The sequence below is a fragment of the Mesocricetus auratus genome, unplaced genomic scaffold (genome assembly GCF_017639785.1).
Source record: "Mesocricetus auratus isolate SY011 unplaced genomic scaffold, BCM_Maur_2.0 Super-Scaffold_100011, whole genome shotgun sequence".
Classification (NCBI taxonomy): domain Eukaryota; kingdom Metazoa; phylum Chordata; class Mammalia; order Rodentia; family Cricetidae; genus Mesocricetus; species Mesocricetus auratus.
In genome coordinates, this window is record NW_024429195.1 from 27546789 (window position 1) to 27562442 (window position 15654).

Genomic DNA, 15654 nt, shown 5'->3' on the forward strand with positions numbered 1-15654 from the left:
ATTATCCCCAAGCTGACTCTGTTTCTTGATGTACCACTCAAGGGGCTGGACAGCACCATTTTCATGTGACTGCTTTATGGGGCCCAGATGTCCATTTGGACAGGGTAGCAGGACTTGAGTCTGTTAGGAACTCTAATGTGCATTTTCATGAGAAGCACTCTCTTGTTACCAGATTGCAGCAGGAGAGAAGATTCCCTTGAGCCAGGAAGAAATCCCTCTGCAGGGCCACGCCTTTGAGGCGAGAATATATGCAGAGGACCCTGACAATAACTTCATGCCAGGGGCTGGACCATTGGTTCACCTCTCTACCCCTCAGGAAGACGTGTCCACAAGGATTGAAACTGGAGTACGGCAAGGTAACATTAAATGAGACCAGAACTCTCGCTGTAATTAACTCTCAGTCTGTCTTCTCTAAGATGAGGCCATACTGTGTTGCTCAGACTGAACTCAAACTCCTGGGTTCAAGTGAGTGTCTTGCCTTCACCTGCCAATGACCTAGAACTATGGATCTCACCACCATACCCAGATTTAACTGCATTGTCATCGTGTGTGTGTGTGTGTGTGTGTGTGTGTGTGTGTGTGTGTGTGTGTTACGTTTTATTTAATGAATTGCTTTTTAGGGTTTGGTGGGTTGGTATATGTGTGTCAAGGTGGGCATATGGAGGCCCCAGGACCACATACAGGAGTGGTTTCCCTCTTACCTTATGGGCCCAGGAGATTGAAGGCTTGGAAGCTAAGAGTAGAAATAAGTTTAATGTGAGAGGGTAGGGCTTTGCCTTGACCTCCAAAATAGAAAGGAAAAGAAGATAGGCTGAAGAAAGCCACCCCATGTGTCTCTCAATCACATGATAAAGTCTAGTACTTTCAGTGGCTAATCCTTGTTAGATTCTGGAAAAGTTTTTGGATCCATCTGAGCCTTGGTTTCCTGGAAAATAAAATTGTGCTAAGGGTACCTGCATGCAAGAGTTGGCGAAGATGAGGGTGAAATGACAGGAAGAATGTCTTTCTCTGCTCTGCTTCACTCCTCAGAGTTGTGACATTGATAGATTACCTGTTTCTCAATTCCAGGAGATGAAGTCTCAATGCATTATGACCCCATGATCGCAAAGCTCGTTGTATGGGCCGCAGATCGCCCATCAGCCCTGTCGAAACTGAGGTACAGCCTTCATCAGTACAATGTGAGTGAGCTGAGGCCAGTGCTGATGCCATTTGTCAGCAGGGTCACCCTGTGTCTTCCTCAGGGGCTTGTGTTATCACCTCATTCCTGAATTCCGTTATACCAGGCACAAAACGGTTCTTCACAGGGCAAGTCCCCAAGGGCGAGGATAGACTTTGAGGGCATCCTTGTTTCAGTTGGGAAGAAAAGGATTGTAGAAATAAAACTGTTAATGTCAGTACTGCATTCTAGTAAAATCGTAGTCATCTATAAGTAAGGCCAACTATAGGAGTGGGTGTAGTCCATTTTCTTCAAAACAAAAAATGTAATCTTCATTTTCATCCATTTGACTTTTTCTTGGTGCAAAAGTCCCAACTGCCTTAATTTCACTTCATCTTACGGTTTTAAAATTGTTGTGTGTTATTAATCCATTTCTGTAGCTCTCAACACTGGTTATACTTGCTGTCCCTTCAGTACCTCAGCAAGAAGTGCTCTTGCCTTCCCAGTAGAGTGTCTGTACCTTGTGCTGTCTGCTGACTGTCCTCAGTCCTGCTCACTCCCTCAGACTCCATCTCCAGTTGTTCCATGTAGAGCAGGACACTTGGATGTTCTCTGTCACCTTGGCCAGCCTCAGTGTCTGTCACAGCCTTTGGAAGGCTGGGCTGCTTCTGTTTTGTCTCTCACTGTCCTCAGAGCCTGTGTCAGATGCTGGCACCCAAAACCGCTCAGGGAATGAAATACCTTTAATCCATTGATTATTTTTTTCAAGGGGAGGTGAATTAGAGTGACGTTACTCCTTTTTTTAAATTTTTATATCCTCGTACAAACTTTGGATTTTAGTGTTGGAAGGAAGTTCCTTTCAGGCTGTTTATTCTCGTTACCTCTCCATTATCACAATCCTGCCTGCATTTGCAGTCATCCTAGTGTGTGGAATGTTCTAAATAACAATCTTCGGTCTCTTGAAAATAAATTTCATGTCTGTTTTTTAACATTCATTGCTTTCCTAACCTGAGCCAATTAAATGTTTAACCTGAGCCAAGTAAGCCCACCTGCTCTACCACATCCTATTTCCTGTTTCTCTTGTCAAGCTGGATTTTGAAGCGTAAGTCTAGATTTGCAGTGATAAGTCTGGTGACTGTGTGACCCTTCTCCATAGGACACCTTAGTAGGTGGTAGAGCGGATGCTTTTCTGAATATGTTGTTTTCCATACTCAGCAGGACCCCGGGTTTGCTTCTCTTCTTAGATTGTTGGCTTGCGCACCAATGTGGACTTCCTGCTCCGGCTGTCTGGCCACCCAGAGTTCGAGGCTGGGAATGTGCACACTGACTTCATTCCTCAGCACCACGAGGAACTGCTGCCCACTCACAGCGTCATAGCCAAGGAGGCTGTGTGCCAGGCAGCTCTGGGGCTCATCCTCAAAGAGAAAGATATGACCAGTGCTTTCAAACTTCACACACAAGGTACAGAGCCCACTTTTCTTCCCTCGCATTGTCCCCTGAGTCAGCAAGAAACCATCTTCTCTTTGTGTGTGTCTTTCTTGCCTTTTCTGCTTCCGGTGACTGGTCCCATTATCTGCAGATGTTTTCCAGTGTGGAATATGCATGTATCACAAGTGCAAACGTGAGCACTACTGAGCTCAGTAATTGTAGCTCACCTAGCGACCTAACATCATAGAAGTTGGTCTCTGTCCAGCCAGACACTTTTCTTTCTGTCCCTTGTGCTGACCCCTGTTGACTTGGTGCGTCTGTGGTTCGCTTCGTTGTACCCACAGCAATGCCCTTGGTCGCTCAGAGCCCAAAGACAGAGCACAGGAGATTCAGATTCCTTTGAGCTAGCCATGCTCCCTTGTTGACTTTCTTCTTCCTCTCTGTTTCCGTCCTGTAATTAAATTTTTATCTGGATAGAGAGGTCAGGCCTTCAGGGTGTCAGAAGATGCACTGTGAAAGATTCTGTCCTGGTTGCTACACATGCTTTCCTCCTCCAGCATGCTCTAGATGGTTGCCCAGCTTCTGCCTGGCAACTGGCTACCTCATCAGATAGCGTGTGATAGCTTCATGCAGCTCTGCATCGGAAGGGCTCTGTCTCTCTCTCTTCCCTCCCCCACCCAAACTAACACAAAATCTGCACTCTCAAACTTGCCCCCAATATTTACTCAGGATAATGCTGAACATTGGATTTAACATAATTTTAAGTCTTTTATTATTAGAATTACTATATTAAATTTTTTGGTTTGGGTTTATTTTTATTTATGTGTATGGGAGTTTTGCCTCCATCTGTGACTGTGCTCCATATGCATGCAGTGCCCACCAAGGCCAGAAGAGGGCAGCAGAAACCCTAGGACTGGAGATGGTTGTAAACCTCCACCCATCTGGGATTCCAATCTGGTCCCTCTGGAAGAGCAGCAGCAGCTGCTGCTAACCATCTCTTTAGCCCCAGGATCTTATATGTTCCGACCTCCTATAGGATTCTGTTGCTAGCATCTTTGATTTTAGATTGTTTTCAAGATCATTATATTGAAAGCTTAAAGAATGCAACTCTGTCTTTAGATTTGTTTCCTCTGTTCTCACCCTGATCCTTTGCTCATTTGTAAGTTTATAAGGATCACAGGCTCCACACTAGATGACTTCAGTTTAGTTACCGCCTCTGGACTGTGTCCAGCAGAACATACACACCTCAGCACACAGAGCTGGGCCAGTGACACAGACACCCAGGGAAAGGAAGACAGAGGATGGCACAGACTGGGGAAGGGTGGGGACCTCTGTGCCACCAGAGGACCAGAGCCGACGTACAGATGATGCTTAGATCCTTCCGCAGCAGCTGGGACCTCTCAAGTCATAGCATCTAGCTTGAATCTAAAATAGTAAGACCTGAGCTGCCAGTCAAGGACCCATGCTTTCTGTTCACTTTTGTAAAGTACACGTTTTTAGGGGCTTGATACTTGTAATTTTGTTGTTGCATTTTAAATTTTTTCTAGATCAATTCTCTCCGTTTTCATTCAGCAGTGGGAGAAGACTGAATATCTCTTACACCAGGAACATGACTTTGAGAAGAGGTAAAAGTGGTGAGTAATGTTTCATACAAGAGAACTGCAGAGTGTAGAAACGCCACACATTAAACCAACAAACTTCCAGCCCAGGCAGGCTGAATCAGCTGTGAGTTTTTTTGTTGTTGTTTTTTGGTTTTATGAGACAAGGATTCTCTGTATTGTTTTGGAGGCTGTCGGTCCAGCCTGGCCTCGAACTCACAGAGATCTGCCTGCCTCTGCCTCCCGAGTGCTGGGATTAAAGGCATGCGCCACCACTGCCCTGCCAGCTGTGAGTTTTTAAATGGCTAAGTTGGAGTTGATTGGCTTGGTGTCATGGTTAATGGTGTACATTTTCTCCTCATTTTTGTGCTTTTAAGTATTCTGAAAATATGCTGTAAGACATGCCTAGTAAAAAGAAATATGACAAAGTGTTAGTGAGGTGTGATCTGAGGTGAGGCCTATCTCCTTGGATCTTTGTACTTTTTATTGTTTTGCAAATTTGTTTTTTTGCTCTAAGAACATTGTTTTTTAGATGAGAACACTGGTCAAGACTGTTGGGGTCAGAAGGTTCCCCGTTGTCCCTTGAGATCCATGTCGAATGGGTCACCAAAGAGCTATCATTTAGTGTATATCTCATCATCTGACTGTTTATCTTCACAACAACTTAACGAGGGGGTTCTAGGGAGTCTCTGCTCATGTATGAATGCTGAACCTGGCTTGCTAAGGGAAACATTGTATCTCCTGAGTTAAGATGTTGCCTTTTCTTGGCATAGCCGAGTAGGTAGAGTTTGAAAGAGAGAATTTCATCATCTCCATTGTTTACACAATGTTCTCTCTTTTTTTTCTTCAATGTTTCCCTTGTTCCTTAAAGATGTTGTCATAGCTGTGACATATAACCATGATGGGTCGTATGACATGCAGGTAAGCCTTGTTGGTTCTGGTCTCAGAGCCACATCCTGTCTTTCTCATACTTAGTAGGGTTGCTTTTCCTTCTCAGGTTTCCCTTAAGCCTTTGACCATTGTAACTGTAATGAGAATGCCACGTGCTTTTATTTCAGAGAAGTTTGAGGGAATCATCTCTGTATTGTTTCTAACTTGTTTACTTAGTTTGGCTATGGTCTCCTTAAGCATAAAAACTTAGCAAAAAGAATAGCCATGAATTAAACAGCTAATAAGCCCCTCAGATATGGGCACACATTTCACCAAAACAGCAATGCTCAGATTGGGACTTTATATACCTTAAAATCAGATGTGCAAAGAGCTATTAGAAAACTTAAGAAAATCAGATGTACAATTTAGTGGCACAGATACATTCACACTGTTGTGTAACCATTGCTACCACCCATCAACAGATAAAACAAAAACTTTCCAATCTTTTTCCTCTGTTTTTTGACAATTTCCATCATAACTATAATGCATTGTGAAGACCTCTTCTATCGCCTTCTCTTCTTCCTCCCCTACCCCCCAACACGTTCTTTTTCCCAACTGGTCCCCTCCTGAGCTATTAGCTGAATATTTATAAATAATAGTAAGTCTCTGAGTGGTAATTTGGAAATAACTGCCGGGACAGAAAGCAGGCAGTCAGGAGAGGAAAACTGCCTATATCCAGCAACCTTTAACTGCCAATTGCCCCTCTCCCTACTCCTCTTCCTCCTTCCCTTCTTCCTCTACCTCCCCACCCATGATAAAATGTTTAAGAGCCCAGTCTTACACAGGTATGGCTATTGTAAAAATGCTGCTAGGAACACAGGTATCTATATTTTAATCCAGTTATTTTGTTGTTGCTGTTGGGTTTTGGGAAGACGAGAAAAAACATAAAATCTAATATCACACAAGTACCCATTACATTAGCCATCATTAAGTGTGACATTCTCACAGGTCCAATGGCTTCTGGAGAATTCTACTCCATACTCATGAGGGAAGAATGTTTTAAAAGGCAGATAGCATCTTGGTTCTATTATGAAAACAGTTTGATTTTGCAATTTCTCTAAATGGCTCTTGGGAAACCCAAGGACTCTAAGTCATTGTCGCTCCATGGTAAAGCTTAGGCTAGTCCTTAATTGAAAGAAGTCTATTGGCAAAATGAAATGCTAAGAAGGTTCTTTTGTTATTATTCAATTATGGGGGTCTGACTCATGAGTCTATAGCCTGGGTGGAAGTCAGAGGACAATTCACAGGGGTGGGTTCTCTGTTTCCTGTGAGTCCTGGGGATCAAACATGACACCTAGGCCTTCAGGCTTGGAAGCAGGCACCATTCACGGGCCCATCTCGCCTAGCTCCTTAAAGGGGTATTATACAAGTTCAGTGACTAATCACATGTAATACGAACTGAAAGATTGCAAGTTCTGAGGATTTACTAGTTCCATGTGTTAGATTTCCCAACACTTGGAGACCCAGCAGTTTTTCTTCTGCCCTTCACATCAGCATCGGAAGCCACCCACTTTGGATATGTGCACGGTGCTTCCTTCGTACTGGTGCCTCTGGTTTGGGGACCCTTTCTTGTCCCTTGATGACTAGTAAATTGACAGTTGTCCTGGTTGGCTCATGGGAATAAATGTGCTTCTGTGAATTTTTAGACAAAACATTTATACCTGGGATCTGACAGATAGCTGCTTTAGTAGCTTACAGGCTGGAGTAAATGTCATGTTTAACTTAAGGGAAATGAGAACAAATACAAATTCTGCCATGTAACCTACTTCACCTTAGTCCAAACAGCATATTTGCAAAGAATGACACAGACTCTGTACTAATATAATGAGAATTGAAATGAAAAACATAGATTTAAATGGATTTTCTATGTGTGAGGGAAATTTTCTCTTGTGTGTATATTAAAAGAAAACAAATACTCTTTAAAACAGGAAAATGTATCCTTTTGCCAACTCTCTTGAGACGTAAGTTGTCTTCTGACACAGCCTCTGAGAGCAAGACAACTGTGACCAGTCCCCACCTCATCTGTCCTTTCAAATCACAACCAAAGCCACGGAGTCAGCCCTGTATGTTGATGACATAAAGCAAGCGCCCTCTATGTGGGTCCAACTTCATTTTGTGTCATTGCTGACCTTGCACAGGGAAACTTCATTTAACTTAAGAACTCAAAAATGAGTACCAGCATGCAATATAGCAGGAGAATTGAATAGTTTTGTTTGGTTTCTATTTATTTACTTATATTCTGAATTATGTGTATTTAGAGGGTGGGGTATGTGCAACTGGGTGAAATTACATGAAGAGAACAGCAGAGGGCATCAGGTGCCCTGGAGCTGGAGTTACAGGCAATTGTGAGCTGCTTGACATGGGTGCTGGGAACTGAACTCAGGTCCTGTAAGAGCAACACACTCTCATCCCTGTTGAGCCATCCCTCTAGCCCTTTGATGTGTACTTTTATTTGACATTTTTATGCTCTTCTTTCCATTTTTTGATGGGCTTTTATGTGTAGCATTATGGTGGTGTGGATAATTTAATTATCTTATTGCTATTGGTCTCTAAATTGTTCTGGTTAGGAATCTGAGAGTGGGGGTTCTGCATGGTTCCTTGAAAAATATACCTTTGAAACTGCTAATGATGAAGACATTTTGATTTTATTAACTCTACGCGGTCATTTATTTTAAAGACTTTTTTCCCCCCAGATTGAAAATAAGACCTTCCGAGTCCTTGGTGATCTTTACAGTGAGGGAGGCTGCACCTACTTGAAATCTTCTGTTGACGGAGTAGCCAGTAAATCCAAGTTCATCATCCTGGACAACACCATCCACCTGTTTTCCATGGTAATGTCCCACTCTCCTTTTGATGAAGTTTCAATCTGCCGCCCAAGCTGGGCCAGAACTCATGACAATCCTCCTGCCATAGTTTCCTGAGTGCTGGGAAGGGGTGTAGACTACCATGTCTGGCTTTGATGATAGCCCTTTTGGGGTTTGGGATGGACTTGATTAACCAGAAGCATTTCACCTAAAGGCCCGCTCCCTCCAATCACTGAGACCATGTTTCCCCCAGTTTCCCTCTCCATATTGCTCTGTCACATTCGCACCTCTCCAGCTCTCTCTGTTTCGTTCCTGTGGGTTCCTCTTGTTAGACATGGCAGTCTCTCCTTTGAAGTGAAGCTTGCACTCTTCTTGTGAGTGGCTCTGCTCTCAGTGCGCCATTCTCCCATTCTTCACCCAGACTCATCCCCTTGACACTTGGAATCCTGGGGTTGCAGAGGAGGCGACCACTGGGAAAGCAATTTGGACTAGATGCTTCTGGCAATAGGGAAGTGAATGGGGTTTAGTGGTGATGACTTGGCACTCAGGAAAGAACCAGGACAAGCTTGGCTTGGCTTTGGTTTAGAGCCTGCTGACCATTAAGCCCTTAGTTTCTGGGCAATGGAGAGAAGACTGTCCATCAGAGAGGTGGGGCCATATCAAGACCTCAGTGTTTATGGAGAAAGGGCATTCATGATTGAATTGTGCCTAAAGTCAAGGACAATGCAGCTTTCCCAGCTGCTCCCCTCTGTGGCCAACAACGCTGTAATGGTGCCAGGCTGAGAGGCAGACCATAGAAGGACCAACAGCTCTGGAAGGTAAAGCTGTCCTGGGTCAAGCCCTGCCACTCAGCAGCTATGTGACTTGTACAGTTAACTTTCCAGGCTTTGGCTCTTCCGTCTATAACCTTGACTAGTAAGCATACCTCCTTTATAGCAGTGAGACTATTAATGGCATAGTGTGTATATAAGTGTGAAGTTCTTACTGTAGACTACATTCTCCATAGTAAAGATGCTGCTAAAAACTCTTCCAGAAAGCAGCCATCATGTCACCTACAGTCCCGTCTTTTAAGTCTCAGTCCCTGGCTAGGCATCTCTACCATTACCTCTGTGTCATGGGAGAAGAGACTGAGCAAGGATTAGTAGCCTGTTAAGATCACTAAGCTTCATTAGAACCCGGTTAATGGCCACTAATGGTTACTAGTAGCTTGAAAATTATCAATCCCTTGGGTATACTAATGGAAATAAAGAGATGAGATCTTAATTCTATGTACACTTTTTGTATAGGAAGGCAGCATTGAAATTGGCATTCCAGTACCCAAGTACTTGTCTTCAGTGAGCTCAGAAGGAACCCAGGGAGGTACCATCGCTCCTATGACTGGAACCATTGAAAAGGTAATCAGGGGACATCTGTAAAATGATGCCAGCCATGGCTAGAAATGTCTCTTTTGAGTATCCTTTCTTTGTATATCCTTTCCCTCCCAAATTTTTGCTCATTGGAAAGCACTCACTTCAAGAAAATAAGAAGACTGAAGTATAGTGGTTCAATTGTCAATGTATGTAACTACCTATTTTGGGGTGTGTGTGTGTGTATGTTTGCGTGCGTGCGTGCATTGGGTCAGAGTTCAAACCCAGAGCCTCATACATGTTGAGAGCGCCACACCTGAGCTCTACCCCAAGACTGCTAAGGGAGGATTGTTTGTGTTTATTTAACTTTATTTATGTGTGGGTGTTTTGCCTGCATGCATGTCAGAAGATGGTATTGGAGCCCATGGAACTGGAGTTAGAGACTGTTGTGACTGCTGGGAAGCAACCTGGGTCCTCTGGAAGAGCAGCCAGAGTTCTATCACTGAGCTATCTCTGCAGCCCTGAGACTGCTACTTGAAAGGAAGCGTTTACCTCATGGTACAACGTGTCCTGCTAGGTTCCTGAGCCACGGATCTCAGCAACTTGGCAGATTGAGGCATGAGGGTCATCAGAATTTGAGGCCAGCCTGAGCACCAAGCATAGCAAGACGCTGTGACAACCAAAGAAAAAAGTACAACTAGCGAGCGCTGATCTAGGAGCATGGCTCAGTGGCGGAGCATGTGCTTAGCCTTCTCGGGCACGTGGCTTCAATCCCCAGTGCCAAGGAAAAGAAAGAATGAGCGGGGAGGGTGAAGTGAAGTGCAGATACAAATAAGTACATTTTTTCTGTTAACAGTGTCATGTTCCCACGCTGCTCTTTAAACCCTCGGCCAAAGTGGGCCTCCTCCCTCAGCTTCTCAGGTGCCGCCACACCCAACTCAGTATTAAGAGTGAAAATGGAGTGCTCACCAAACATTATCTAAAAACTCAGAGTTTTAATGTGAAATTTAACAACATACAATGTTGCCGTGAAATAATGACAATTGCCTACATGTGAGAATGAGTTTCGAAGGCTGGTACTGGGGGCCCATGTTGCTCAGGGTGGGGTGCATGTTGGAGAGGAAGTTGTTAGTTTTTGTGGTTTCGAGACAGGCTTTCCTTATGTAGCCAGCCTGACCCCAAACTTAGAGTACTTGTCTTGCCCCGTCCTTCAAGTGCAGAAATTACAAGCACACCCTCCACAGCCAGCAAGCCAGATGGTCTCATACAGTCTAAGGTATAGTGTGGGGCATTCACTCTTTTAGTCCACTTGGCTGCTAGCACGGACTTTCATATGCTGAGGACTTGTAACTACATAAGTTCGTTCTTTGTGGTTCTGGAGGTTGGGAAAATCTCAGATAATATGACTGGTGAGAAGTCTGCTTCTTGATGTCACAGCAGACCGATCATCTCCTCTCAGTGTCCCCACATGGTTGAAGGGCACAGCCTCTCTTGGACTTTCTCTGTGAGGGTACAGATTCCTGGTATCTAATTAATCATTCTTGAGGACCCCTAACTCCAAATATCACCTTGGGTTTAATATTTCAACATGAATTTCAGCAGGATTCAGACATTCAAAGGGTAGCACAAAATGATCAAATTCTTGTGGGGATAAATAGATATCTGGTCTCCCCAGTACATTAGGTCATGCCAATTCCATTGCTGCTGTAATAGGAAACTTTCCTCACATAGGGTGAAGTCTTAGTTCATTCACCAACACTGCAAAAAATAAAAAGTTCAGGTGTATATCCTTGGAACAAAAAAAAAGAGAGAGAGAGAGAGAGGAAGATAATTATTTAGTTTCCTGCTGCTCTCCACTGTGTGAGCTGCTAGACTTAACTTGGTCAATCTCAGTTCCCACCAGCCTACCACAGAGAGGGACGTCTGCAGAGAATATCCATCTTACATCTGAAGATAGGCACATGGTGGCGCCTTCGTGAGGCTGTCCTGAAGAAGCATCACCAAGGACTGGGTGATCTTTGGTGCACCCACAGATGCCTGTTGCTTATGACTGAGAGCTAACTCTCCCAGGGATGCCTTTACAGACTGACTGGTAACTTAACTAAGGAGACACTTGACCTATACCAGCCCATCAGTCTTGTAGAACTGGAGAGAGGGATGTCCTTTTGATGTGGCTAATTGTTTAGTTCTCATGTGAGGACTGTTTACACACTTGTAACACAGACTCAACAGGTTTTGAAAGGCCATCGAAAGCAACTCCTAAACTAGGAAACTAGTCAAATGCCTCATCCCCACCCTTTATGAGATATTTACCAATCTCAGTCCTTCCTGTGTCATTTAGATATCTACATTTACCTGTAGCAGACATCCAGGTCTGTCCTGAGTATATTCATGGAAGACAAAACTGTATCAAATTATGTAAAATCCATTCATCTGAACTAGGCAAAGCTAGCTCCGTAACCTAAAGAGACTAAACACATACACACTCAACAGTTCTAGCAGTGCTGGGTGGACCCGCAGACTTGTTACGTGGCACATCAGTCCACGGCAGATAATGCAGACATGTAGGCATGTGCTTCTGTTCTGTTTGTTCATGTACCAACTCTGGAGAGCAGGAAGGACCTGTGTTTTAATGCATCCCTTGATCTCCAGGTGTTTGTGAAAGCTGGAGACAGAGTAAAAACCGGAGACTCTTTGATGGTTATGATCGCCATGAAGATGGAGGTATGTGACATCCCAAGTTCAGTTGCCAAGTAAGCCTTGGGAACAACCTCACCTAGTTGTTCTTTGCTTTATTTGATGAGTTAATAACATCTTAAATACTAACAGTCGTAACCTGGCTAAGTATTCACTGCAAGAAGCTAAAGCAACCAGCCTTCTGGTAGATACAGGTTTATCTTGTAAGCCATACCTGCCATTCTGTACTTCCTGAAATGATCAACAGCAGTATCCCAGCAGAGCAGTCACTGTCGCTACTTCCTAAAGCTGAAGAAGGGTGACAAGTGCTGGACTCCTGGCCCTAGGCAAATACTGCATTCTCTTTGGAAGCTTTGTAGACCTGCTTCCAGGGACAAGTTTAACTGGGACCTCCAACAGGAAGGCCCAGTTGTGATGCTGGGATTGATCCCAGGGCTCTGTGCAGCTATTGGGGTACTCTCAATGGCACCCTGAGTCCTAGCACTTCATGTAAGCTCCCCACATGGAAGTGTGATGTAAACCCTGTTGAGATTGGTCTTAGACAAGAGCCTCCCAGCCATGTCCTTGATGGTGTTAGTGCTCAGCATTGACTCTTCTGTAAGTGTTTTCTCTGGATGGAGATGTGTATAAACAAACTGAGAAACTACAGGGCATAGAAGATATTAGCTGTTGGTTTTTTTTTCATTTTTGTCTACCTCTAATTAGCTTGGTGTGTGCCTGACCCTCGCTGGCATGACTGCATTGTTGTTTATGTCCCTACAGCATACCATAAAAGCTCCAAAGGATGGCAGGATTAAAAAGGTGCTCTTCAGAGAAGGGGCCCAGGCCAACAGACATGCACCTTTAGTGGAGTTCGAGGAGGAGTCTGACTAATGAACTGTGCCCATCAGAGAAAGCCAGCAGCACAGCATCCTACCTGCCTGATACCCCAAGTGCCTCCTGAATCTCGAGATCCCAGAAAGAGGAACTTTATTCAAATGATGTGATGGTACTTAAAATCCTTCAATACATACAAATTATCTCAAAGATTTCATAGAAATAAAACTCAGTTGTATTTTTCTTTTTTTTTCTTTTTGGAAACTGTTTGCCTTAAATCTTATATGTTCACTCTTTGAGGAATAGGGTAGAGGGCAGCTTGATGAAATGAGAAATTAAAAGGAAAATGTCGTATAAATGAATGGCTTTCCACTTATCCCTGATGACAATACCGTAACATTCATGTCACAAGGCTGAACTCAAGCAAGGGTAACTTAATTGAGTAGTTTAAGACATGGGTGCTACTTGCTTCTAGTCCTTGTGTTTGGAAAGTTTCTTTTAGATTCTTCTGCCTTTATTGTACTTTCAGGGAGCCCGGGAAGCCCCAGGTGAATGAAGTCTTGACTAAATGTGTGCTGTTGACCTGGGCACAGCCATGTCAACGACCTTAGCTTTAGACCCAAGGAAAATGGCAAAGGCTCCCCCATGCCCGATATTCCCCTTTGGGGATGAGGCTAAGAGGAATTTGAACAAGGCCTTCCACTGTTTCATGTGCAGGTATTGATGGTGTGTGCAAACATTGTCCATCATAGCCTTCTACCCCTGGGATGTTTACAACCTGCTCTCCTGCAGAGACCACTCCTACCAAGATTAGCTAATCTGTGGCCTCCATCCAGCTGTATACCATAAACCCCACCCCTTGTTTACATGTATGCCATAATCTCACATGCTTGTTTGATTCTGTGTAATAAACACTCTGCACATCCAAGGTGCTATGATTTCTCCATCAGAGTCTGGTCTATGTAATCCCAGTCTTGTCTTCATTCCCTTGCCACCAGTCAGGGCTGTCCCCGGAGCTGTGCTGGACATGGCACTACTGCTCTTGCCAAGTGTGCACTTTAAAGAATGTGTCATACTAGAGCATTGCTTGTCTTTAATTTGGATAAATTAAAAAGAAGTAATTTTGTATAAAAGGGAAAAGGACAGAGGGGATGGTAGAATGACTAACACAAAAGCAAGAGGACTAGGATTTTGATTCCTAGCATAAATGAAAATGCTAGGTAAGCATGCCAACTTGCCTGCAATTCCACCCTCAGCAGGAATTGGTATGAGCCAGCTAGTAAGACTAGTCATATCTGTGAGCCCTGAGTTTGGTTGAGAGACCCTACCTCTCAATAAGGCGGGAGCACAGTACAAGAGGAACTCAGATGTCAACTTCAGGCCTCTCCACACATGGCTGACACAAGGAAAGGGGCTGGACTAGAAAGAAGGGCCGAGAAGGGTCCAGGGGAAGGAGGAAGGCTGAAGTGCAGCAAGCTTCTGCAGAGTCCCCAGGGATGGAATTAGCGGGGGAGGAGAGGCACCTGCAAGCAGCTGCTGCAGGCCTGGGGTGAACCTGGAAAGAGTGTAACGGAGGGCAGGGGGTGAGGGTTACCTGGTCAATAACTTAATCAGAGGTGGGCATAATCATGTCACAATTTCCAAAATGTATCCCTGCATGTCAGGGAAGCCATTCCAAGGCGGCCATGGCAATTGTGTATGGTCTTATTGTGGTAGTATTTTGTTTATGATTTATTAAAGCCACTGGATATCAAAATAGGAAAGCAGCCACACTAGTTAGCTATAGAAACTAGGCGGTGGTGGTGCACACCTTTAATCCCAGGACTCAGGATTAAGAGGTAGATGGATCTCTGTTAGTTCCTACAGATCCACAGCATGAGGCGATAGCCTTCCGGACCATATAAATCATGACTTTTCCAACTATAGTCTCATCAGTAGACACTTTTCCACCCCAAGCAGATACTTTCCCATCCATTTGTTTATTTTGGAGCTGACCAGCAAGCCCAGGGCCTTGCACCTGCAGACAAGTGCCCTGCATGGGGCTGCACCTCCAGCCCCAAATGTCCCTTCTCTGGAAGAAGGAGCTACAAAGTTTCTCTGGAAATTTCTAGTTACTGTTTGCCCCCTTTCAAATAATACTATTTAGCTCTTTCAGTGTAGCAAAGGGAGCTCTTTAAGTGAATGTGTTTAGAATGTGTGCATAGAAAAATTTTGAAGCCCAGCAGTCCATTACCACTGTGGTGGTTTTGAATAAGAATGGCCCCCATAGACTCACATACTTGAATGCTTGGTCATCAGGGAGTGGCATTAGTTGAGAAGGATTAGGAGGTGTGGCCTTGTTGGAGTAGGTGTGGCCTTGTTGGAAGAAGTGTGTCAGTGGGAATAGGCCTTGGGGTTTCAAAAGTCTCAGTCAGTCCCAGTGTCTGTGTCTCTGCTGACTGTGGATCCAGATGTATAACTCTCCTCTCCAGCACCATGTCTGCCTGCATGCCACCATGCTTCCCACCATGAGGATAATGGACTGAACCTCTGACCTGTAAGCCAGCCCCAGTGAGATGCTTTCCTTTAAAAGTGTTGCAATGGAGGGAGCTGGGAAGCAAGCTTGTTTCTAAAAAGTGTTGCAGTGTTCATGGTGTCTCTTAGAAGTAATAGAACATTTACTAAGACACAGTATATTTATTCTTAGAATGATCACCAGCTGTAATACATGAAGGCAGGCAGTGAGACTAGATCTCCTACAAACAATTGACATAATTTCCCCTAACTTGTCCTGCACAAGAAAAGTATTTTTTCCTTTATTAGTACAAGTTTGACAAGAAGCAAAAGACACTCCTCTAGCCTCCATGCTCCGTTAGAGCTTGGATAGCAGTGAACTAATG

The 15654-nt window shown here is 44.2% G+C and overlaps 1 protein-coding gene across 3 annotated transcripts in view; it reads left to right on the forward strand.

Moving 5' to 3' along the window:
- The window catches only part of Mccc1 (methylcrotonyl-CoA carboxylase subunit 1), a 41011-nt gene extending 27308 nt beyond the window's left edge, over nt 1-13703 (forward strand). For 2 of the 3 annotated variants that reach the window (XM_040754497.1, XM_040754498.1), the window contains 9 exons: nt 173-356; nt 1069-1178; nt 2401-2617; nt 4132-4218; nt 5054-5103; nt 7806-7943; nt 9203-9310; nt 11915-11986; nt 12722-13703. In XM_040754497.1, the coding sequence (XP_040610431.1) occupies nt 173-356; nt 1069-1178; nt 2401-2617; nt 4132-4218; nt 5054-5103; nt 7806-7943; nt 9203-9310; nt 11915-11986; nt 12722-12832 (1077 nt within the window). In that variant the 3' untranslated portion in view covers nt 12833-13703. Of the gene's footprint in view, nt 1-172; nt 357-1068; nt 1179-2400; nt 2618-4131; nt 4219-5053; nt 5104-7789; nt 7944-9202; nt 9311-11914; nt 11987-12721 lie in introns of those variants that run through there. The other variant, XM_040754499.1, reaches the window with a different exon arrangement.
- Nucleotides 13704-15654: the final 1951 nt, after the last annotated feature.